General features: G+C 41.4%; 1 protein-coding gene across 3 annotated transcripts in view; it reads left to right on the top strand.

Moving 5' to 3' along the window:
• The window catches only part of CBLB (Cbl proto-oncogene B), a 657992-nt gene that overhangs the window by 249747 nt on the left and 382171 nt on the right, over positions 1-26074 (top strand). For all 3 annotated transcript variants that reach the window (XM_053707540.1, XM_053707541.1, XM_053707542.1), the window contains exon 4: positions 2247-2403. In XM_053707540.1, the coding sequence (XP_053563515.1) occupies positions 2247-2403 (157 nt within the window). The remainder of the gene's footprint in view (positions 1-2246; positions 2404-26074) is intronic.

A 26074-nucleotide genomic window follows, 5' to 3' on the forward strand; every position in this document is an offset into this window, starting at 1 on the left:
TCAGCGACAATGAGGTTCATCAGATTTCAGTCGGACAACATCACGACTGTGGCTTACATCAACCATCAAGGGGGAACAAGGAGTTCCCTAGCGATGTTGTAAGTCTCAAAGATAATTCGCTGGGCAGAGATTCACTCTTGCCACCTATCAGCTATCCATATCCCAGGTGTAGAGAACTGGGAGGCGGATTTTCTAAGTCAACAGACTTTTCATCCGGGGGAGTGGGAACTCCATCCGGAGGTGTTTGCACAATTGATTCATCGTTGGGGCAAACCAGAACTGGATCTCATGGCGTCTCGCCAGAACGCCAAACTTCCTTGTTACGGATCCAGGTCCAGGGACCCCAAGCAACGCTGATAGATGCTCTAGCTTCGCCTTGGTCCTTCAACCTGGCTTATGTGTTTCCACCGTTTCCTCTGCTCCCTCGTCTGATTGCCAAAATCAAGCAGGAGAGAGTATCGGTGATCTTGATAGCGCCTGCGTGGCCACGCAGGACTTGGTATGCAGATCTGGTGGACATGTCATCCTTTCCACCATGGACTCTGCCGCTGAGACAGGACCTTCTACTTCAAGGTCCTTTCAACCATCCAAATCTAATTTATCTGAGACTGACTGCCTGGAGATTGAACGCTTGATTTTATCAAAGCGTGGCTTCTCTGAGTCAGTCATTGATACCTTAATTCAGGCACGAAAGCCTGTCACCAGGAAAATCTATCATAAGATATGGTGTAAATATCTTTATTGGTGTGAATCCAAGGGATACTCATGGAGTAAGGTCAGGATTGCCAGGATATTATCTTTTCTCCAAGAAGGATTGGAAAAAGAATTGTCAGCTAGTTCCTTAAAGGGACAGATCTCTGCTCTGTCTATTCTTTTGCACAAGCGTCTGGCGGATGTTCCAGACGTTCAGGCATTTTGTCAGGCTTTAGTTAGAATCAAGCCTGTGTTTAAACCTGTTGCTCCGCCTTGGAGCTTAAATTTGGTTCTTAAAGTTCTTCAAGGGGTTCCGTTTGAACCTCTTCATTCCATAGATATCAAACTTTTATCTTAGAAAGTTCTTTTTTTTTGGTAGCTATTTCCTCGGCTCGTAGAGTTTCCGAATTATCTGCCTTACAATGTGATTCTCCTTATCTAATTTTCCATGCAGATAAGGTAGTTCTGCGTACCAAACCTGGGTTTTTACCTAAGGTGGTATCTAATAAGAATATCAATCAGGAGATTGTTGTTCCATCATTGTGTCCTAATCCTTCTTCAAAGAAGGAACGTCTATTACACAATCTTGACGTATTATTTACAAGCTACTAAAAATTTTCGTCAAACATCTGCTTTGTTTGTTGTCTACTCTAGACAGAGGAGAGGCCAAAAGGCTTCGGCAACCTCTCTTTCGTTTTGGCTAAGAAGCATAATCCGCTTAGCTTATGAGACTGCTGGCCAGCAGCCTCCTGAAATGATTACAGCTCATTCTATTAGAGCTGTGGCTTCCACATGGGCCTTTAAAAATTAAGCTTCTGTTGAACAGATTTGCAAGGCGGCGACTTGGTCTTCGCTTCATACCTTTTAAAAATTCTATAAATTTGATACTTTTGCTTCTTCGGGGGCTATTTTTGGGAGAAAGGTTTTACAGGCAGTGGTACCTGCCTTGTCCCTCCCTTCATCCGTGTACTTTAGCTTTGGTATTGGTATCCCACAAGTAATGGATGATCCGTGGACTGGATACACCTTACAAGAGAAAACACAATGTATGCTTACCTGATAAATTTATTTCTCTTGTGGTGTATCCAGTCCACGGCCCGCCCTGTCATTTTAAGGCAGGTATTTTTTATTTTAAACTACAGTCACCACTGCACCCTATGGTTTCTCCTTTCTCTGCTTGTCTTCGGTCGAATGACTGGATATGGCAGTTAGGGGAGGAGCTATATAGCAGCTCTGCTGTGGGGGATCCTCTTGCAACTTCCTGTTGGGAAGGAGAATATCCCACAAGTAATGGATGATCCGTGGACTGGATACACCATAAGAGAAATAAATTTATCAGGTAAGCATAAATTATGTTTGTTTGTTTTTTTTTTCTTTTTACAATAGCTATAATTTCCATGCTTTGTAAAGAAACAAATGCAGATATTTAAACATCTATCACAACTTACTTTGGACTCTACAATAACCTGCATTTAAAAAACATGTCTTTAATTTGAGCATGTTGACCATATAATAGATAATTGCATTTATGGTCCTTATTTATTTTTCCCTAGAACCATAGTTCCATGGAAAGTGTTCAGACAGTGCCTTCATGAAGTTCATCAAATCAGTTCTGGGTTGGAAGCTATGGCTCTGAAGTCCACTATTGATTTGACCTGCAACGATTATATTTCTGTTTTTGAATTTGATATTTTTACTAGACTGTTCCAGGTAAGTTATTTCTCTTCCATTTCTTAATGTCTATCAATGTTTTTTTTTGTTTTTTTAAAAATGTGGTCTACTTTCTTATAAGTGACATTATCTTCATCTTGTTGAACACATGGCAGTTTTTAAGAAATGTGATTTTGCTTGTCATATATTAAGAATGAGTGTCAAATCAGGACATCATTTTCTTCTTAAACAGGGAGAGTCCACAGCTGCATTCATTACTTTTGGGAAATACAGAACCTGGCCACCAGGAGGAGGCAAGGACACCCCAGCCAAAGACTTAAATACTTCCCTCATCCCCCAGTCATTCTTTGCCTTTCGTCACAGGAGGTTAGCAGAGAAGTGTCGGAAGATTTCAAGAATAGTATCTTATGGAGGGTAGTACTCTTTGAGATGGGACTGGAGTTTTAAGTAGTCCTATCAGCCTCTCAGTGAGACCATGGATAAAAGTTTTGAGTCCGGAGATGCAGGGAGAGTCTTTCTGCGAAACCATCCCGACTTATATTAACAACTACATAAGCAATTAGCGTTGACGAGTTTCACTGCCTGCCTTCTTCACTCAAGTCCATGTCAGAAGCAACGCTACTATCTGTCACACTTGAAGGGCCGTGTACTGTTCCACGGCGTGGATTCCGGTAAGATTGTTTTATTTTCCTTTTCAATGTGGGAATGTAATATAAATGAAGAAGACAGGTTCTCAGTGGGACTCCTTTATCTTTATGGAATCAAGGGTTAATATCTCCTGAGAGGGGGATATTGAACAGTGGGGGACTTTAATCATGTTTGTTATGTGATTCTGTCTGCTTATGTGTAGTGATGCTTGGGCTCGTTGCCATTACGGAACATACCGGCCTTTTTGAGCTGCGCAGTTCTTGTGGACTGTTGCGCTTTTTCTTTTGGCCTGCACGGTACACCTTGTGGCTGGGCGTGGTCACGTTTTTGTGCTTCTTTTCCGTATTCCTGACCGTGTGGCGGTGGAGAGAGTCTGCTTTCTCTACTTGTCTGGGTCATAGGAGGTGGTGAGTTCCCCAGCCATTGGGGGTATGAGGTGCCGTTTGTTTTTTTGTTGTCCATAATTTCAATCCAAGTTATGAAGGATTCTGACTTTTTGGAGACTGACGTCTCTGATTCAGATTCTGCTTTTTGCGAAGAATATGTGGGGGCCCGGATAATCCAGCCCCATCAGTTATGTTCCATATGCCATTTTAGAGTGCTCTTTTCTCCAAATTTGAAGAGCTTAGAGTCCACTGAGGATTCCGTATCCCGTGTGGCGCTCTCCCTAGATCCTTCTGTTACTGCACAGGCAGGTGTCCCAAATGCCGTTACTCCTTCTCCGGAAGGTGGCTTGTTTCCTCCAGAGGTTACTGCACGGTTCTGCATGGCCGTATCTATGGCATTGGCGCACTTACATCTTCCATGAAGATCTTGTCCGTGTTCTCTTAACCAGGGCCCATCAGGCGTGGGATTGTCTGTATCGGTTCAGCACTCTGGGGAAGCGGTGTCCCCTGAGTCTTAAGAGGTACAACCTTCGGGGCCGGGGTCGTCAGATTCCCTGGCGGAGGTGAGTTTTGCCTTTCGATTTAGACTGTCGCCCGTTTGTGTCCTTCTGAGGCATGTATTGGCAGCGTTGGAGGATCCCAGTTCTGACAATTAGATGGGTCCTCAGTCTTCTGCTCCAGACGGCAAGCAGTGTTAGTGGAGGGATGAAGATCATACTCCTTGTCGTCTCCCTTTGCTTTTTTGTGTATCTCTTTCCCAGTTCTGAGCTTTTGTGAATTGGGTCTCTGACTGGCTGCTAGTGTGTCCATTCTTCCTGGGTGTTCACCTATGGGTGCTGCCTTCCTTTGTTTTTTATCTGGTTAGGATGTATTTTATTTTTTGTGAGCTCAATACTAGTTTTTCCTTTGGAATTTTTTTTCTTTTCTGCGATTTGATACTGCCGATTTTTTTGGTTGCTTCCGCGGAAGTTAAAAAAAAAAAAAAAAGTTGAGGGGCGGAGCTAGCCTGGGAACTGAACGGTCGCATATCTCTTCAGCTCTGCTGAAATAGCTCATAATTTAACTTAACTGACCGTTCATTCCAGCTCAAATCCATACTATAGGCATCTTTGGATCTTCTGGAAGACCTAGATCTATTTGGGACACCGAATAATAACCTTACGGAGGAGACAATAGCTGTTTTACAGGTCAGCTAATGATTAGACTGCTCAGGAGCGGCCATCTTTCCCCCCATGTCAAAGATTTTTCATGTCGCAGCTAGTTTAGAGAAGCTTTGAATCGCTCCTGATGACTAAGAGAGACACCACTTATCCCCAAATCCGGCTGAAGGCACAAAGAATATGGCTCTCAGATGGGACGAATGTCTTCAGCACTTGCTGCGTTGTCACTTCCAGAGACTGGAGGCAGTGCTAGCCCGGGCTCTTTCACTTACGAGCAGTAATATACCCCCCAAGGAAACCCGGCAACACTCACAACTTTGTAGGGGCTCGCAGGTCTCTTGTGATGGACTAGAGAGTGCTGTGGACAGGCCGGTGCCCTCGGTAAAGTCTGCTGAAGTTTTTGGCTGGCCTCCTGAGGACACTCACAACCTCACGGCTGACCCAAGCTTTAAACAGAGTGATTTGGCCTTCTTTTCAACGGTGCGATGCGGGGCTGAGCTGATGCGATCCCGGTCTGCCTACTTTGAAAGAAGCAAAGTCTCTGACTGCTTACCTGATGATGTTGAAGTCACGGTCCCAAACCGGTATGGTAAGCCGGATTTGTTGTTCTCATCTGACGTGGTGGATGCGGCAGGTCGGACCCTGAGAAGGCGCCCTCGGGGTGAGACCTCTCTAGTTCCTGGAAGCATGGGGCATGACCGGGCTGCTTTGCTGGCTACCGACAACGTAGCCTTTCAGATTCAGCTACAGCTCTTTGGATCCAACATGAGAGTGCAGCAGATGAGTCTGGTCAGCCTTAAGCGAGGCATCGGCTGAACACACGTTTTATGATGGCCCTGCATGTCGCTAGTTTTTTCTTCTTAAAAATACCTTTTGGACATGTCATTAATTTACACTGACTGTGGGGACACTGATCGTTTTAATCGTTTGGATAAGTGACAGTTCATCACTCTAATCTCTGCAGTCATTATGCTGGTAATAGCTTGTGATAATTCTATATGTTCTATGGGACACATTATTTTATGGTTACCGCTCTGTTTGGTTCAACATATAAGACTCTTAGTGCAAATAACGTTTTTTCATGGGAACTGTATTTATTACTATATGGACTACAATGCGCTTCTATGTGACTGCCCTCTACGAAGCGATTGCTTTAGTTTAAGGCCCATCTGTTTCAACATGTATGTGTGCAATATAAGGATAACTTTACTCATTCAAATAGGATGTGTGATTGGAACAGCAATGTACTATAGGCATGTGACCCACATAGCTTTATATATAGATATGGAGCTTATTACATGAGCATATGCAAATAGTGTGTTCCTGTCCTTTATGTTTACTTTGGGCTAGCCACACCTGCGATGCTATAAGATTAAATCTCTGGAGAACTGGTTGTCTTACTGCCTTGAAGTTCAATATGTTGAAAGCATGCTTATATATTTTTTTTTTATTATTATTATTGTTTGTTTGGCTGTATTAATGGGCCACATGTGAATGCCTATCTCTGTTTCATAGTAGCTCTGTAAAGTTTAGAACTAGGCTTTATTATGCCAGATACACCACTAATCTAAAATGTTACCAGTCCGCTCTTATTATCTCCCTGTTAACCACTATGTACCTGAGATTCTATGCATGACTGTGTTGCCCTGTGACACTAACGCCTACCTACTTAATATTATCACATTTACTTAATTGCCCTCTCCTAACCCATAGTGAGCTTCTTAGTTCCTAAGCTATACACTTTACTTATTGCATTCACTCTATCACCTCCCCCATCATCACCTCCCCTCCCCCGCCCCCCCATAACATAACATACCTCCTTTTATAGGAGGGCTATCTATGCGACCTATCTCACTTGTGTCGCACCTTAATTATGGCTCTTTTTTCTTTTTGTTTATGAAAAACCCTTGCAGCATAATATAAAGTTGACCTTGTCCTCTATGCCTAGCGCAAATAGACTGCTTGGGTATCTAGCTCAATACATTTCTATATATTACAATGCTAGCTATATCGCAAAATGATATTTTCGCTATTGTTACCATTTACAAACCACTAAACTAAACTACTAAACTACTCTAAGTCTATAGGTCTTGATCTGACCACTCAAATTACTCATTTTAGTTTATGAAAAGGAAAAGAGGTTCCAATGTTTGTTCTTTTCTACAAGATTATTTACTTGGAAAATTTTATCTTTGTATCTGTGCAGAAGTTGTCAAACTGAACTGTACCATCTATGTTTGTTGCAAGGATATGATGTTTCATCTATGTTGTATTGTTTTCGCACAACCTCAATAAAAACTTTATTTAAAAAAAAAAAAAAAAAAAAAAAAAAAAAAAAAAAAAAAAAAAAAAAAAAAAAAGTTGACATGGTTTAGGCCTTAGAGCTTACAGGTTTACCGTTTGTCTGCTTATTTGATCTAGCCCTGCTAGGGCTTAGACCTTTCAGTGGCCTTGAACGGTTCTGTCGCTCCCTGTATATCAGGTTGGTCCTGGTTGATATACTAGTTATATCTGTTCCTTGGGGCCCTTGACAACAGGCTGGTCTTGTTTGGGTACAGAGTTTGCTTACTTCTTGTTAAGAGGTTGTTTTCTTGTTCTAAAAGTTACAGGAGGCTCTTCTATCCTAGATGTCAGGCTGGTCCTAGTTTATTCATCTGGGTGGGGCTTCCGATATTTGATGTACTCAGTCCTGGGTGTCCTTTCCCTGCATAGCTAGCAGGGTTAGCTGGGATTAAGGATCCTGCTATGACAGTATACTGAGGGTTCCTGAGGTCGTTTGGTTCTCCCCTCCGATTGGGGAGGGGGTTCAGATGACTACATGGAGATCCCTTCCGTACCTGGTTTAGGGGTTGATTTCTTTCTCCTCTAGGGTACTTCATTCCGGATGCAATGTCCTACTTGGTTCCGATCTCTTTTGACAGTACCTCTTCCTTATGTCAAGGTTAGTTGTGTATTTCGCTTCCCCTTTACTTGGGGTAAGTCTCCTGTCATTTGCTTGAGGAAGCCCGGTCCTTAGGGTCTGTCTTCTTACAATATTCTCTTCTATAATTTTGGGGTTCTGTGGGATTGTTGAGTTGTCTCTTTACATATGTACGGTTGCCCCTGCTTGGGCGGTTAAGTTTTGTTCCATCGCCTGCTTGGAGTTTTAGGATGCTTGTTAAATCATCAATTCCTTGAGCCGTAGGGGCCCCGGAGTTCTGATCTCTTTGGGTCCTACCTTTGTCTTTCGGACTTGTTGGGTTTTGATCCCAGAGGCCCACTGGGGCTGAGTGCTCAGGGATGGGAGATCAGTATTTAGGACCCCATGGGGTCATGGCAGTGATTACATCAACAATGGTGCAAGGCCATCTTCAGATGGAGTAACCTTGTGGTTGTACCTCAAGGGTTATAAGTTTGGATCCGACTCCAGGTGTCCGGTTTAACCTAATCCTTGTCTTTGGCTGGGCATTTTGGTTACTATGTTTTTTCCAGATTTCATAGAATTTGGATCTGGCCGGGGCAGTAACAGGTTGAGTTTCCCGGTCCTAGGGAAATCTCATTGTTCCTAATGACGGTTCTTTTTTTATTCTTCTGGAGACATGGGAATTTCTCTACTGGGCCAGCGGTAGTGGCCGGATGGTTAGCTTAGCTGCCTAGCAAACAGATTTGCAGTTTGAAGACCGACTGCAGCTATTTGCACCTTGCATGTGTGCTAGCAAGCTGTTAGGTCCTCAATTTCCTTCTATGGGAGAATCTGGTTTACTGCATTTATCCAGTTGGCTCCTCCAGAAGTCTTTTTCCCCCTCTGATCTCTGAGTTATGTGGGGGTAGCTTCCTGGCCTTATGTGCAAAATGTCATGAGATTGAATGCCTCTGAAAGGTTGGATTTTCATGTTGCATGCCATTGTCGAGGGGTCTCTCTTTGTTGAGTGTACCTTCCCCTCCGTTCTGAAGGGAAATGTGGATAGGTATCTTGGAACCCGAACTAGTCTCTCTGGGGGTTAGTGCCTCTTCCTCCTTCCTTTCCTGAGGATCTCAGGGCTGGAGATTCATTGCCTGATATCAGGGCGTGGCAGTTGAGGGGAATTTTTTATTCTTCCCTGTCCTTTTGGACATTGCCAGTCGCTTTGGCACTAGGTCTGTTTGCTCGAAGTAGGGGTCAGGGATCTGACTGTTCTGTTGGGCATCGACCGCGTATCATGAGAGATCTTGAGTGATCCCTCCTCAGGTGGGAGGCCTTGCGGTGGAACCTTCCTCAGCATGTAGCGGGTTCTTCATTCTTGGTCAGAGTTTTTCTCTTCCAGGAAGCTTCTGGTACAAATTTACTAGGCTGCTTTGTCTAGTTTTGGAGGCTTGACGTTTTAGTCAGGTGGAAGCCTGCAGCTTTCGACGGGGGCGTAATCGGATATTACTATTCTGTTTTCTGTTCTGCTCCCGGGGTTTTTTGTCCCACTGGTGTTCAGCTTCTTAGTGCTGGATAGCGCTCTGTGGTAAGGTAGAGGGGTTCTACCTTTTGTCCTTCTAGAACTTCGGTTCTGGTTAAGGAAGTTACATTGGGTCCTTGGGATCCATGTAGGAGGGGGGGTATGGAACTTAGTCCTTCCTTTGCTCTCCTCCGTCGGTAGGGTATTCTCTACGTGGTTTTGTCTTGTTATAGCCTTGTAGTCCGCTCCTTTTGAGTTATGTTAGTTTTTTTTTTCCTTATCTGATTCTTCCTTCTTCTTATCCTGGGAGAATGGGGATATACCCCTTTCCATTGGTCATGGAGAGGGTTTAATTTGCAGGGTTCGAGTTGGTGGGAGTTTTTTCTCCTCAGAGGCTTTGTGCTCCGTTGAATCTAGTGATTCTGAGTGATCTCTAGAAAGGATCTTTATGGTTCTAACTGATGGGCAGTTACTTGGTCCTCCTTCCATTTTTGTTTCCTTTTGCTTCTATTGAAGCAGTTTTTTTATGGGAGTCTGGGTTATGGCAGGCTGTGGTGCCCTCAGAATGGGCCACCTTTTTGTTCCCTCCCGTTATGCATTCAGTGTCCTCTATAGCTTGGGTATTGATTTCCCAAAAGTAATGAATGCTACTGTGGGCTCTCCCCATTTTAAGAAGAAAAACTTAAATTATGCTTACCAGATAATTTTCTTTTCTTCTGACGGGGAGAGTCCACAGCTACCCGCCCGTATTTTTTTTCCATGGGGCGGCTGTAATTTTCTACTTTTTGTTCTTCAGGCAACCTTTTTCACCCGGTTATTTCTCCTACTGTTCCTTGTTCCCTTGGCAGAATGACTGGGGATGAAGTAAGTGGGGGAGGTATTTAAGCCTTTGGCTGGGGTGTCTTTGCCGCCTCCTGGTGGCCAGGTTCTGTATTTCCCAAAAGTAATGAATGCAGCTGTGGACTCTCCCCGTCAGAAAATAAGAAAATGATCTGGTAAGCATAATTTAAGTTTTTACTATATATTTATTTATTTTGCTTGAAAATTTGTATTTCACATTTTATCTTGAGACTATAATGTATGGAGATAGGAAATGGTTTAGGTACTGTGAAAGGAGTGATAGCAAACAGAAAAAGACAGGATGGAGGAATGCAGAATGATGTGAAAACAATGGAGTTTAGAAGCTTTAGGGAAAGTTGTGTGTTGAGTTTTTTATTTATGTTTTAAGAAGTTTTTTATGTTTTTGTCTATAAACTCATACTAGAGATATAACAGGACAGAGGCTATGAATTTACTTTTTTCTATGTGTATAAAGTTAAGACCTAGATTACAAGGTGTGGTATGGCTTTTCTGCAGGCAATATTATCTTAACGCGCACAATAATCATACCGCCGATATTCCAAGTCTTTAAAAATCGCGATTGAGTGTGCGGAATCGCCTCTAATTCAGCAATACTTACCGCGGTTGAAGAGCTGTAGTTAACTGTTTTCTGCAACTAAAAAGTTGCACAAAACGCACCAAAAATACCTTACAAAGTACACTTACACCCATAAACTACACTATTAACCCCTAAACTGCCATCCCCCCACAATGCAAAGTAGCTATAATAAACTAAGGGACAGTCTTGACCAAAATATTTATTATTTTAAAAGATAGATAATCCCTTTATTACCCATACCCTAATTTTGCATAACCAACAGTGATATTAATACACTTTTTACCTCTGTGATGACTTTGTATCTAAAAAGTGGAAATAAGAAGGGCGACTCCTAGTGCAGAGCAATATGACAGATGTACCCTGTGAATTGATCCCGGATGCAAAGGTACTCACAATTTAAAGTGCACACAATAGTGCAAATATCACCTACTGGGTATATTACAGTGACCCAGTGCACATATTGGTCTCAAAGGTGTATGTGAAAAGTCAAGATGTATCCTATGTTGGTGGACGTTATCAGCCGTATATGAACAGGAGACTCAAGTTGTTTTATAAAAAAGTAAATTTTTTTATATTATCGTAATATAAAGATCAAGGTAACAATGTACAATAGTAAAAAACAAACGAGTATTACATGCTACGCGTTTCTCTGGGTTAACCACGCCGTTTCCTCAGGCTAGTAACTAGGAAACGGCGTGGTTTATTTTTTTTTATTGATTTTAATATTGACAACACAGAACTAACACCCTCTAGTGATGGAAAACTCTCAAAATGCTTTCAGATAAGAGGTGGCCTTCGAGGTCTAAGAAATTAGCATAGGAACCGTCTAGGTTTAGCTTTCAACTAAGAATATCAAGAGCAAAGCAAAATTGGTGATAAAAATTGGAAAGGTGTTTAAAATTACATATAGTAGAGCTGGTGCTGCTGCAGAAAACGTCCGTCGGGTAAGAGGGAAACAGACCCACTCTGAGTAGGGGAAAGTATGGAGCCAGCCCAGAGAAGCGGTGGACAGCCGCAAAAAGGTGCAGAAAAAAGCAGGCGGCTACTGAGATACTGAACATAAGGCAAAAAAAGGTTAATATGACACAACAAACCAGGGAGGGAAACAGCAGACTTACATGTTTCGCGCTGACTAGCGCTTAATCATAGAAGCTGTTAGACAAGTGAAACCTGCTGTGGCTCTTAAAGGGACAATGCACCAATCAAAACACCTTATATCTAAATTAGAACATAACAGGTGTTGCATAAATGTATTGTTTCAAAATATATGTCCACTGAAAGAGCCACAGATCAGATAAGAATAAAAACATAATATAATGGAAATACTTGTGAAGATGTGCAATCCAACGGAAAACACCTGTATACTTAAAGCTAAATAACAATATATTCTGTACACATATGTGATATTTAACACATGTATGCAAATTCTAAAAAAGCACCATATACAGTGATAAATAATTATTGATAATACAAAACTAGATTTAACAACAAAATATAACATATAATTTTTCATATGACTTTTTCAAAAAAGGAGAATAGAGAACAAAGATAAAACAGGAAAAAGTCTCTCAGTGATTTGAAAAAACTTCTGAATAATCTCTCAATAATTTCTTAATAATTTAGAGAAGAGGATGCTGCCAAACACTTGGAATAATTTTACAGAATTCAAAATTCAAAAAATTATTAGTCACCTGGAGCTATTACATCATTTGAAAAGATACAATACTCTGTAATAATATGTAATATATGCACAAAAAAATTAAGTTTAAAATTACATACCCAATCTGAATCATGAAAGTTTATTTTCAAACCGCCATCCCCCACAATGCAAAGTATTAAACTGATAACTAAACCCCATAACCTAACACCCCCTAACTTAACCCCAATAAAATACTCATAATTTAAATTAAAAATAAACTAACTACCTTAAAAACAAATATATATATATATATATATATATATATATATATATATATATATATATATACATACATACCAGATAATTTTATTTTCTTCTGTATAAGGTGAGTCCACGGCTTCATTCCTTACTGTTGGGAAATACTGAACTTGGCCACCAGGAGGAGGCAAAGACACCCCAGCCAAAGGCTTAAATACCTCTCCCACTTCCCCTATCCCCCAGTCATTCTGCCGAGTAAACAAGGAATAGTAGGAGACATATCAGGATATAAAAGGTGCCTTATACAGAAGGAAATTAAATTATCTGGTAAGCATAATTTATGTTTTCCTTCTTAATATAAGGAAAGTCCACGGCTTCATTCCTTACTGTTGGGAAACTTATACCCAAACTCTAGAGGACACTAAATGATAGCGGGAGGGACAGAGGGACAAAAAAGAGGCGGACCCTAATCTGAGGGCACCTGCAAAACCTTTCTTCCAAAGGCTGCAAAAACATCAAACTTGTAGAATTTAGAAAATGTTTGTAAGGAAGACCAGTTAGGCGCATTACAAATCTGATCCATGGAGGCCTCGTTCTTAAAGGCCCAATAGGAAGCCACTGCTCTAATAGATTGAGCGTAAATGTATGTCCCGCTGTTTCATAGGCTAAGCAGTTAAGACTCCTTAACCAAAAGGATAAGGAAGTCAAAGAGCCTTCTGACCCTTACGCTTCCTAGAATATGCCACAAACAAGGAAGACGTTTGTCTAAAATCCTTAGTAGATTGAAGATAAAGCTTCAAAGCACGAACCACATCCAAATTATGAATTAAACGTTCCTTTGAAGAAGAAGGATTAGGACACAAAGAAGGGACCACAATCTATTGATTAATGTTGCGGTCTGACACAACCTTAGGGAGAAACCCTAACTTAGTACATAGGACAGCCTTATCTGAATAGAACATCAGATAAGGATGCTCACATTGCAAGGCGGCAATCTCAGATACTCTGTGCGCCGAGGCAATAGCCAGTAGAAAGAGAATTTTCCATGACAACAATTTAATATCAATTTCATGTATAGGCTCAAACGGAGCCCGTTGCAAAACGTTAAGAACCAGATTCAGACTCCAATGAGGAGCTGAAGATCTGAACACAGGTCTGATCCTAATCAGAGCCCTAACAAAAGACTGAACATCTGAAAGCTCAGAGAGCCTCTTGTGCAGTAAAACAGACAAGGCCAAAATATGACCCCTCAGGGAACTGGCCGAAAGACCCTTCTCCAGACCATCATGGAGAAACAACGTAATCCTGGCAACCTTAACTTTATGCCAAGGAAAACCACACTCTTCACACCAGAATAATTAGGTTATCTACACCTTATGATAGATGGGACGAGTAACTGGCATACATGCTTGGATAAGAGTATCAATAACTCTCTCAGAAAAACCTCTCTTGGCTAGAACTAAGCCTTCAATCTCCACGCAGTCAGCCTTTTAGAGAATATAGATTTTGATGAACAAAAGGACCTTGTTCCAGCAGATCCCTGCCCTACTCACTGCTGCAAATACAACCGATGTAACAATCTACCCCAACCTTATGTCTCTGCACCCTAAACCTATAGACTGTGAGCTCTCCGGAGCAGGGCCCTTTTCCTCCTGTACTAGATTTGTTTAGTTTTGTTATGTTTTGTATTTTATCACAAATCTTTGTCATTGTATACCCCTATCACTGTACCCAGCGCTACGGAATTTGGCGGCGCTATACAAATAAATGATAATAGCAATAATCCCTGCAACAACGTAACTTCCATGGAGGAGGAGATGACATCCTCACAAGGTCCGCAAACCACGTCCTTCGCGGGCCACAATGGAGCAATCAGTATGGTATTTCTTTCATTATTCAGATAGAGAATACAATTTTTAAAAAGTTTCCTATTTACTTCTATTATCAAAAATGTTTCATTCTCATGTTATTCTTTGTTAAAGAGATACCTAGGTAGGTAGCGTGCACATGCCTGAAGCACTACAGGACAGGAAATAGTGCTGCCATCTAGTGCTACTGCTAACGTATAACATAGTTGCAAAACTGCTGCTATATAGTGCTGCAGACATGTGCACACTCTTGACCTTACATTTCTGCTTTTCTAAAATGGATAACAAGAAAACAAATAAAATATGATAAGTGGTCAATTAGAAAGTTGTTTGAAATATTATGTTCTATCTAAATCATGCATGAAAAAAAATGGATTTTATGTCCCTTTTAAGGAGGTCCGGAGGGCAAGACATGTCGAAGCTAGCTTGCACTGTCTCTGGTCGGTTAGAAATATCCTCATGGATATTGAATCTATTATAGTACCCAGGAATTCTGCCCTGGTACATGGAATTAGAAAATTCTTCTCTAAGTTTATCTTCCATCCATTGAAGTTGAGAGAAAAGAGATACCGAATGGTCCTCTGCTAGCCGAAAGGATGGTGTTGAACCAGAATGTTGTCCAAGTAGTGAGCTACTGCTATACCTTGGGTTCTTGCAAACCCAAGGTATCTTAGAACCTTTGTAAAGATACTTGGGGCCACCGTAGCTAGACCAAACGGAAGTGCAATGATCTGGAAGTGTTAATCCAGGAACGCAAACCTTAAAAACTGGAAGTGGTCCCGGTGGATTGGAACATGAAGGTAGGCATCCTTCAGATCTATAGTGGTCGTGAACTGTCCTTCCTGAACTAGAGGAAGAATGGACCTTATTGTCTCCATCTTGAATGAGGGGAGATTTAGAAATTTGTTTAAGCACTTTAGGTCCAGTATCGGACGGAAAGTTCGCTCTTTCTTTGGGACCACAAACCGTTTTGAGTAGTATCTGGTTTTAAAGACAAGCTTGAGAGGAGAAATCTGCCCTTGGGTAGATGAGATTTGAAACGTATCTTGTATCCCTGAGCTATGCCCTCTAGGACCCACGGATCCTGCAAGTCCCTGGACCAAGCGTTTGACAATCTGCCCCCCACACGATCCGGCTTTGGATCGGGGGCCCGCCCTTCATGTCGGCTTGTTCTCGGCGGACTTCTTGTTCTACTTAGATTTATTCCAGGATTGAGCCGGCTTCCAACTGCTTTTGGTTTGCTCGGGATTAGAGGAGGACTGCTGACGTTGGAACTTTTCAGAACGAAAGTAACGAAAATTAGATCCTTGTCGCTTAGATTTGTTCTTTTTATCCTGCGGTAGGAAAGCACCCCTTCCCCCTGTAACCGTTGAGATAATAGAGTCCAGGCCTGGACCAAATAAAATGTTTCCCTTAAAAGGGATGGAAAGAAGTCTAGACTTAGAAGTCATGTCCGCAGACCAGGACTTCAGCCAGAGCACCCAACGCGTCTGCACTGAGAAACAAGCGATCTTAGCATTGAGGCGAATATTCTGCACGTTTGCATTACACATAAAAGAATTAGCAATTTTCAAACCCTTAATTCTGTCGCCCCTCCACCTCGATCAATTCCGTTAAGGCAACAGCCGCTGCTGGTTGAAATAAATATCTTGTTTGCTGAAACATTTTTCGGAGAAAAATGTATCAATCGGCACTTTGAAAGACGAGCTATCCTCAAGAGGGATAGTACTACGCTTAGCTAACGTGGAGATAGCACCATCCACCTTAGGGACGGAACCCCACAACTCCAGCTAAAAGGCCAGGACAGGGAGTAATTTTTAAATCTAAAGGCTGGTTCCTCCGCAGCTGGAGGCCTAGAGGTAGCAGACTCCGATCCAGAAATTTCACCCTCTGATGACTGAGTGTTACCCATCATGGGATACTTGAAAGGCAGACAAATCAAGCAAATCACTGGATGTCCCCTGGACCGGAGAGCTATGTTTAATCTTGCGCTTAGCAGGGCGAGGTAGAGCACTAAGGGCCTCAGACACCGCCATGTTTAACTGCGCGATAAAGTCTGATGGTAAAATGCTCCCTCCAGACGGAGGATCAGGCATGCTACAGGAAGCTGCATGTGACAATGGAGAGGATTGTTTCTCTTTTATACAAATGGAGAGGATTGATGGGTATGCACCTCACAGGACGGTGAGTCCTCAGAGGTGGACGGCTCAGTTGTACTAAAGGGATAACCTTCTTAGACATAACCTTGTTGATGCATATGGAACATAGTTGAGAGGGCGGGGACACAAAGGCCTCCTCACAATATAGACAGGTATTACTATTAGGAATAGAGGGTGTACCCTCAAGCATATCGGGACCCTCCATAGCTTGCGCTAACAACAGTAGGATACAAATAAATGCACTTTTTATTTCTCACAGAAACGGCAAATTTATACCCCCAATGACTGGGGCACTCACCACCCCCTATACCCAGTCATCCAGAGAAGAAGCGACCTCTCCGACAGCTAGCTCGGTCAGGAAAAAGAAAACAAAAGTGTGGCCACACCTGGTCACGTGGTGTGCAATGCAGGACTGCCCCTGCTATGAGAAAAAGCGTGCCAAGCTACAAGCTGTGCAGCGTTCAAAGTGAAAGTAAAAGTCCTGTATGTTCCATTACCGCATAAAAACAGTCTATGAGCCCAAAATAAATCTCACACATAAAGCAGCATAAATCAAAAGAACATATTTCTTTAATCCCCACTGTTCAATAACCTCCCTCAGGAGATATTAACCCACGATTCTGTAAATATAAAAGGAGTGACCCTCTCTTCAGCAATTTCAACGTAAGTAAAAATTGAAATCATCTTACCAGAATCCGTGCTGTGGAACAAACACAGCCTCTCAAGTGTGACAATCTTGTAGCATCGCTCCTGACATGGACTTGAGTGAAGAAAGCAGACTGTGAAACTCTTCAACACTGGTTGCTTAAGGAGCTGTTAGCAGGCAGTCTGGATGGGTTTGCAGAAAGACTCTCCCTGCATCTCCAGACACTAACTTTTGTCAGTGCTCTCACTGAGAGGCTGACAAGACTACTTTAAACTCCAGTTCCATAATGAAAGGCATATATCCCTCCTGTGGAACAACTCCGAAATCTGACACTTCTCTGCCATCCTCCTGTGATGAAAGGCAAAGAATGACTGGGGGATAGGGGAGGTGGGAGAGGTATCTAAGCCTTTGGCTGGGATGACTTTGCCTCCTCCTGGTGGCCAGATTGAGTATTTCCCAACAGTAAGGAATAAAGCCATGGACTCTCCTTATATTAAGAAGGAAATTACCTGTAAAATAAAATAAAAACCTAAGCTTAAACTAAAAAAAAATTACAAAAATTAAAAAACCTTCATAACAAAACCCTAACCCATTACAAAAATAAAAAAAAACTACCATTACAAAAAATAACTAAATTATCGGGGGGATATAGCTCTTTTGCTGCCCATTACAAAAAAAAAAAAGCCCTAATCTTAAAAAAAAAAACAAAAAAAAAAACAAAAACTGACACTAACACCAAGATTGGTACTCACCAATGATGATGGGCGGCGCTCCATCTTCATCCCAACAGTTCTCTATTATCATCCATCGCAGGAACACCTTCAGTTTTCATCCCAGCCAAGGTCCACCTTCATCCTGATGGCGGTGGCGACGTCGGTCTTCCTCTTCAGCCAGGCGACACGGAGGTCCTCTTCATGTGATCTCCCTTGCATTCCTATTTGCTGAATATCCTATTGGCTGACTTGAATTTGTTCAATACAATTTAAACACATAGACTTGCAGAGCAGCTAGTGGTAGAGCCCCCCTTATTCCGCCTTAAGACAGGTCAATTTAATACAAAAAAAATCCTGTATTGTCCAACTCATTCAGCCCTGTATAGCTTAATGGCTTTTGACAATAAAGCCACTGGCTGTATTCAACTGGACTGTGATAGGATATACCAAAAATGGACCCCTCTCTAAGATATACCAAAATAGACTCACAGGTGGCACTCAGAGTGGCTAACAGTTAACTTTTTTTTTTTTATTAAGGAGCAACATTTCAAGGCTCCTGCCCCTTTCTCAAGCTGAAAACATTTGCATAACAAACAACATTTATAGACAATACATAAAACAGAAGTGACCAATCAAATGCCATGGAGAAGGGTTAACCAATGATTTTAAAATGTTCATGTTTGTTTGATAGATGTTTTAATAGTTGTTTGAGCATTCTTTGTAAGTCTTAAAGATGAAAGGCCATGAAAAAAAGATAAAGTTAAAGTGACAAGAAACACAATTTTTTTTTATTCAGATAGAGCATACATTTCCTTCTTAATATAAGGAGAGTCCACGGCATCATTCCTTACTGTTGGGAAATACTGAACCTGGCCACCAGGAGGAGGCAAAGACATCCCAGCCAAAGGCTTAAATACCTCCCCCACTTTCCCCATCCCCCAGTCATTCTTTGCCTTTCGTCACAGGAGAATGGCAGCGAAATGTTAGAAGATTTAGAGTAGTTCCTTAGGAAGGGTATCTGCCTTTCAATATGGGACTGGAGTTTTAAGTAGTCTTGTCAGCCTTTCAGTGAGAGCATTGACGAAAGTTAGAGTTTGGAGATGCAGGGAGAGTCTTTCTGCGAACCCATTCAGACTGCCTGCTAACAACTCCTAAGCAATCAGTGTTGAAGATTTTCACTGCCTCCTTTTATTTTCTGAGTCCTGCTGTTATTAGCTTAAGCTATGGAGGATTCTGATATATTAGAGGGTACTCCCTCTGTTCCAAATAGTAATACCTGTTTATACTGTGAGGAGGCTTTGGTATGCCCGCCCTCTTATGTTCCACATGCCTTGACAACGTTATTCGGTCAAATGTTAACCCTTTTAGTACCACTGAGGCGTCCACCTCTGAGGACTCGCTGTCCCGTGAGGTGCATGCCCAACATTCATCATCTTCTACATACACAGCTTCCCGTAGCACGCTTTATCCTCCATCTGAAGGGGGCCGTTTACCGACAGATTTTACTGTGCAGTTACAAATGGCAGTGTCTGCTGCCCTCAGTGCTTTACCTTGCCCTGCTAAACACAAGCGAAAGGTTAAACATAGCTCTCCTGCCCTGGGGTCATCATGTAATTTATTGGATTTTACTGCTTTGTCTGTTATCCGAGGATGAGTTGTACTGCTGCGGAGGAACCAGCCTTTAGATTTAAGATTGAACACTTGCATTTTCTTCTAAAGGAAGTCCTGTGTACATTAGAGGTTCCAGAGGCCAAGCTGCCTGATGAACCTTTAATTCCTAAATTAGACAGAGTTGACGAGGACAGGGTAGTGCCTTTAAATTTTCCTGTGCCTGTAAAGATGGCGAACATTATTAAGAATGAATGGGACAGAATTGGATCTTCCTTTTCCCCTTCGTCTTCCTTTAAAAATTTGTTCCCGGACTCTCAATTAGAGTTGTGGGGTTCCGTCCCTAAGGTGGATGGCACTATGTCCACGCTTGCCAAACACACTACTATCCCATTTGAGGATGGCTCGTCGTTCAAAGAGCTGATGGATAAAAAGATGGAAACTCTTTTAAGAAGAAAGTTTCAACATAAGGGATATTTGTTTCAACCGGCAGCGGCTGTTGCCGCGGTTGCTGGAGCAGCTACCTACTGGTGCGACTCCTTATCGGATTTAATCGAGGGGGAGTGTCGCCACGACATTATCAAGGAAAGAATTAAGGTCTTGAGAATTGCTAATTCTTTTATCTGTGACGCAAACGTTTGCTTCATAATTTGGACATGGTTCACGCCTTGAAGTTCTATCTTAATACTACTAAGGATTTTAGACAAACTTCTTCCTTGTTTGTTGTCTATTCCGGGAAGCGTAAGGGTCAGAAGGTCTCTTAGACTTCCTTATCTTTTTGGTCAAGGAGTGTTATCCGCTTAGCTTATGAGACAGCAGGACTTAAATCTCCTCAAAGGATCACGGGTCATTCTTCTAGAGCAGTGGCTTCCTCTTGGGCCTTTAAGAACGAGGCCTCTATGGATCAGATTTGTAAGGCGGCTACCTGGTCCTCCTTACATACTTTTTTGAAATTTTACAAGTTTGATGTTTTTGCTTCGGCTGAAGCAGCTTTTCGGGAGAAATGTTTTGCAGGCTGTGGTACCCTCAGATTAGGGTCCACCTCCTTTTTTTTTTTTTTTTGTCCCCCCCCTGTTATCATTCAGTGTCCTCTAGAGCTTGAGTATAGTTTTCCTAACAGTAAGAAATGATACAGTGGACTCCCCTTATATTAAGAAGGAAAACATGAATTATGCTTACCAAATAATTTAATTTCCTTGTGTATAAGGAGAGTCCACGGCCCCCGTCCGTGTTCTCTGATAGGCGGCCCTCTATGTTTTTCTTCTGTCACCATATATACCTACTGTTCCTTGTTCCCTCGGCAGAATGAATGGGGATGGGGGAAAAGTGGGCGAGGTATTTAAGCCTTTGTCTGGGGTGTGTTTGCCTCCTCCTGGTGGCCAGGTTTAGTATTTCCCACCAGTAAGGAATGATGCCATGGACTCTTCTTATACAGAAGGAAATTAAATTATCTGGTAAGCATAATTTGTGTTTCTCTCTCCCCCCCCCCATTTATTTATATGATCAATTTTGCTTCATTCCCTTGGGATCCTTTACTGAATGAGCAGCTATTGGGAGCTAGCTGAACACATTGGTAAGCCAATGAGAAGAGGGAGATATGTGCACCCACCAATCACCCACTAGTTTCCAGCTCCTCAGCATTCCTAGGTATGCTTTTCAACAAAGGATACCAAGAGAAGCAAATTAGATAACAAATAGATTGAAAAGATGTTGAAAATTATTTCCAATGTCTGAATCATGAAAAAACATTTTTGGATTTCCTGTCCCTTTTTAAACTGGTTTATTTTGATTTTGAAGCTTAACAGGAAGTGCATGTCTGTGTACAATTGGTCCTTAAAGGGACATAAAACCCAACATTTTTCTTTTATGATTCTTTAAACAACTTTCTAATTTACTTCTATTATCAAATTGTCTTTTTTCTTGTTATCCTTTATTTAAAAAAATAGGAAGGTAAACTCAGGAGTGTGCACGTGGCTGCAGCACTATATGGCAGCAGTTTTGCAACAGAGTTATACATTAGCAAGAGCACTATATAGCAGCACTATTTCTTGACATGTAGTGCTCCAGAAATGTGTGTGCTACCTATCTAGATATTTTTTCAACAAAGAATAAGATTAAATCAAAGCAAATTTGATAATAGAAGTAAATTGGAATCTTTATAAAAATTGTATTCCATATCTGAATTCTGAATTATTTTTTTTAGGGGGAAGGGTTCATGTCCTTTTTTAAGGGCTCACCTGCTGATAAACACAACTGTTTTAAAAACTACAACCCCAAAGCTAAAATTACAAAAAATAAAAAATGTAAAATTACAGAAAAAAAATAAACAAAGTTATCCAAAATAAAAAAAATTACCTAAACTAATACCCCTATAAAAATAAAAAATCACCCCAAAATAAAAACACCTCCAAATCTAATTGCTTTGCCCTAAGTTAAACAGCTCTTTTACATTTAAAAATTACTAAATCCCCCCTAACAGTAAAACTCAGTCTCATAAAAGTTCCAGATAAAACTCTGGGCACTCCTGGTTCAAGGTTAGCATCTTACAGCAGGCTGTTGCTTCCGGCGTCTGTTCAAACCGCCCGGGCTTTCGGCAACTGCAAACGCCAAAGGAACTCCACCTGACGTCACTATCTTTCGCCAACGGAAGCCCAACAGGATCAAAAAGACTCAACGCGTTTCGCCGGTTGCACACACCGGCTTTCTCAAGAGTACTCACCGTTCCTGAAGTCCGGCGGATAAGGTCTTCTTCCAGGCAGCTCCATCATCTTCTATCATCATCCGGAGCGCGGTGCACAGCTGTGGATTCCCAGCGGCGGTCCACGGCGGCATCCAATGTCCGTCGTACACTAAAGATTGAATGCAAGGTACCGCAATCAGCCAATAGGATTAGAGCTAGTGAAATCCTATTGGCCAATAAGATTTCAGTAGCTCTCATCCTATTGGCTGATTTAAAAATTTCAGCCAATAGGAATACAAGGTACCCAAATAAATATGGGGTACCTTGCATTCAATCTTCAATGTGCGAAGGACAATCGCATGAAGAAGAGCCTCCATGCCGCCGAGGACCGCCACAGTTGAGGACCGCCGCTGAGGATCCATGCATCAGGGAATCCAGCTCTGCCCGCCGCTTTCGCTCCGGATGAAGATAGAAGATGATGGAGCCGTCTGGAAGAAGACCTTATCCGCCGGACTTCAGGAACGGTGAGTACTCTTGAGAAAGCCGGTGTGTGCAACCGGCGAAACGCGTTGAGTCTTTTTGATCCTGTTGGGCTTCCGTTGGCGAAAGATAGTGACGTCAGGTGGAGTTCCTTTGGCGTTTGCAGTTGCCGAAAGCCCGGGCGGTTTGAACAGACGCCGGAAGCAACAGCCTGCTGTAAGACGCTAACCTTGAACCAGGAGTGCCCAGAGTTTTATCTGGAACTTTTATGAGACTATTTTTGAGGGCTTTTGATTGCCTTACTTCTAGTAAGTGTGTTTTTATCTGTGTGTCCTATAGGGATTGTAATAAATACTACCTTGAGTCGAGTTGCGCTGTCCCTTTTTGTTTCCATACCTATTTGGGGCTTAGTGTTAGGATTTTTTTTATTTTTAAGATTAGGGATTTAATGAGTCGGAAAAGAGCTGATTGCCCTGATTGGGGCAATCAGCCTGATTGGGGCTGATTGAGGGGTTTTACTGTTAGGGTTTTTTGTTGTTGAAATTTTTAAATGTAAAAGAGCTGTTTAATGTAGGGCAGTGCCCTAAAAAGGCCCTTTCTTTCATGTAATTGTCGAGTTCATGAGCTAGTGACGTATGGGATATACAATCCTACCAGGAGGGGCAAGGTTTCCAAAACCTCAAAATGCCTATAAATACACCCCTCACCACACCCACAATTCAGTTTTACAAACTTTGCCTCCTATGGAGGTGGTGAAGTAAGTTTTTGATTGATTTTATGATTTCTTCTACGATAAGCTATACCATTACCTCTACTGATACTTTTTCAGTACTGGTTTGGCTATCTGCTACATGTGGATGGGTGTCTTTCAGTAAATATGTTTTCTTTATTTAAGACACTCTCAGCTATGGTTTGGCGCTTTATGTATTAATATAAAGTTTTAAATATATGTATTTTACTTATATATGCCATGAGTCAGGTCTTTGTATATTTCCTTTTGCAGACTGTCAGTTTCAGTTTGGGAAGCATGTTTTAGGAAGTTATTTTTCTTACCTGGGCTATTGTCCTTTTTTTCAAATTCACTGTTTTTCGTTAAATTTTGCGGGCAAAATTTGGCTCGCGAGGTCGCAAAATGCTTTTATTTATTGTGTCATTCTTGGCGTGAATTTTTTTTGGAGTGAAGGTACGTCTTTGATGACACAAGTTCGTCATTTACGGCGTCTTAGTTGACGTCAGATTTCCTTGCACAAGGTTGTGTCTGTTATGACGGGAGTTGCGTCATTTGCGGATGTTGTTGGCGCCAAAAAAATGTCAGCTTTCTTTTGCGTGGTGAGTCATACTTGGTGTCAAAGAATTTAGTTTATTTTTCACCCCACTTCCTATATGCCTCCTTGCCTTCTATATGTTCAGAGGGCTATGCTGTTTTTTTTTCCATTCCTGAAACTGCCATATAAGGAAATTGACAATTTTGCTTTAATGTTGTGTTTTCTTTTACATTTTGCAAGATGTCTCAATCTGATCCTGTCTCAGAAACAATTGTTGGAACCCTGCTTCCTGATGACAGTTCTACCAAAGCTAAGTGTTATCTGTTGTAAATTAGCTGAGATCCGATATCTCCAGCTGTAATATGTAACAGTTGTCATGATAAGCTTTTGCACGCAGAAAACGTTTCCATCAGTACTAGTACAGTTTCTGTTGTTCCTTCAACATCTAATGCACATGATATCCATGTTGATATGAAAAATTATATTGCTGATGCAATACAGAAGGCTTTGTCTGCTATTCCGCCTTCTAATAAACGTAAAAGGTCTTTTAAAACTTCTCATAAAATTGATGAAATTTCTAATGAATGACAACATATTGAAATATCCTACTCTGATGAGGATCTCTCTGATTCAGAAGATCTTACCTCAGGCATTGACACTGACAAATCTACTTATCTTTTCAAGATTAAGTATATTTGTTCCTTGTTAAAAGTGTTGGTTACTTTGGATATTGAGGAGTCTAGTCCTCTTGATATCAAAATTAGTAAACGTTTAAATTCTGTTTATAAACCTCCTGTGGTTACTCCTGAGGTTTTTCCAGTTCATGATGCTATTTCTGATGTGATTGCTAAGGAATGGTTTAAGCCTTGTACTTCATTCATTCCTTCTTTTAGGTTTAAAAGGTTGTACCCTTTGCCAGCCGCTAGATTAGGGTTTTGGGAAAAAGTCCCCAAAGTTGATGGGGCTATTTCTACTCTTGCCAAACGTACTTCTTTTCCTATGGAAGACAGTACTTCTTTTAAAGATCCTTTAGATAGGAAACTTAAATCTTATCTAAGGAAAGCTTATTTATATTCTGGCTATATTCTCAGGCCTGCCATTTCTATGGCTCATGTTGCAGCTGCATCAACCTTTTGGTTGGATAGCTTAGCACAACAGGGAACAGATCCTGATTTGTCTAGCATTGTTCGTTTGCTTCAACATGCTAATCATTTTATCTGTGATGCTATTTTTGATATCATCAAAATTGATGTTAAATCTCTGTCTAACTATTTTAGCTAGAAGAGCTTTATGGCTCAAATCTTGGAATGCTGACATGTTATCTAAGTCTAGATTACTATCTCATTCTTTTCAAAGTAACAATTTATTTGGTTCTCAGTTGGATTCAATTATTTTAACTATCACTTGGGGAAGGGAGTTTTTTTGCCTCAGGATAAAAGATCTAAGGGTAAATCTAAAGCTTCTAATAGTTTTTGTTCTTTTCAACAGAATAAGGAACAGAGAAAACCAATCCTTCCCCTAAAGACTCTGGTTCCAATTGGTAACCTTCTTCAAGTTGGAATGAATCCAAGCCTTTTAAGATACCAAAGCCAGCCCCCAAGTCTGCATGAAGGTGCGGCCCTCGATCCAGTTCAGCTGGTGGGGGGCAGATTGAAATTATTCCAAGACATTTGGGCAGATTCTGTTCAAAATCAGTGGATTCAGAGTATTGTCTCTCAAGGGTATCGAATAGGATTTAGAGTAAGACCTCCTGTGAGAAGATTCTTTCTCTCTCACGTTCCAGCAAATCCGGTGAAGGCTCAGGCTTTTCTGAAGTGTGTTTCAGATCTAGAGCTTTCAGGGGTAATAATTCTAGTCCTGTTTCAGGAACAGGGTCTGGGGTTTTATTCAAATCTATTCATTGTCCCAAAGAAAGAAAATTCATTCAGGCCAGTTCTGGATCTGAAGTTTTTGAATCGTTTTGTAAGAGTCCCAACTTTCAAGATGGTGACTCAGAAGACTATTTTAACTTTTGTTCAGCAAGGTCATTATATGTCCACGTTAGACTTACAGGATGCATATCTTCACATTCAGATTCATCCAGACCACTATCGGTTTCTGAGATTCTCTTTACTAGACAAGCATTACCAATTTGTCTCTCTTCCATTTGGCCTAGCAACAGCTCCAAGGATCTTTTCGAAGGTTCTTGGTGCCCTTCTATCTGTAATCAGAGAACAGGGTATTGCAGTGTTTCCTTATTTGGATGATATCTTGGTTCTAGCTCAGTCTTTAGATTTAGCCGAATCTCACACAAATCAACTAGTGTTGTTTCTTCAAAGACATGGTTGGAGGATCAATTTACCAAAGAGTTTCTTGATTC

The sequence above is a fragment of the Bombina bombina genome, chromosome 3 (genome assembly GCF_027579735.1).
Source record: "Bombina bombina isolate aBomBom1 chromosome 3, aBomBom1.pri, whole genome shotgun sequence".
Classification (NCBI taxonomy): domain Eukaryota; kingdom Metazoa; phylum Chordata; class Amphibia; order Anura; family Bombinatoridae; genus Bombina; species Bombina bombina.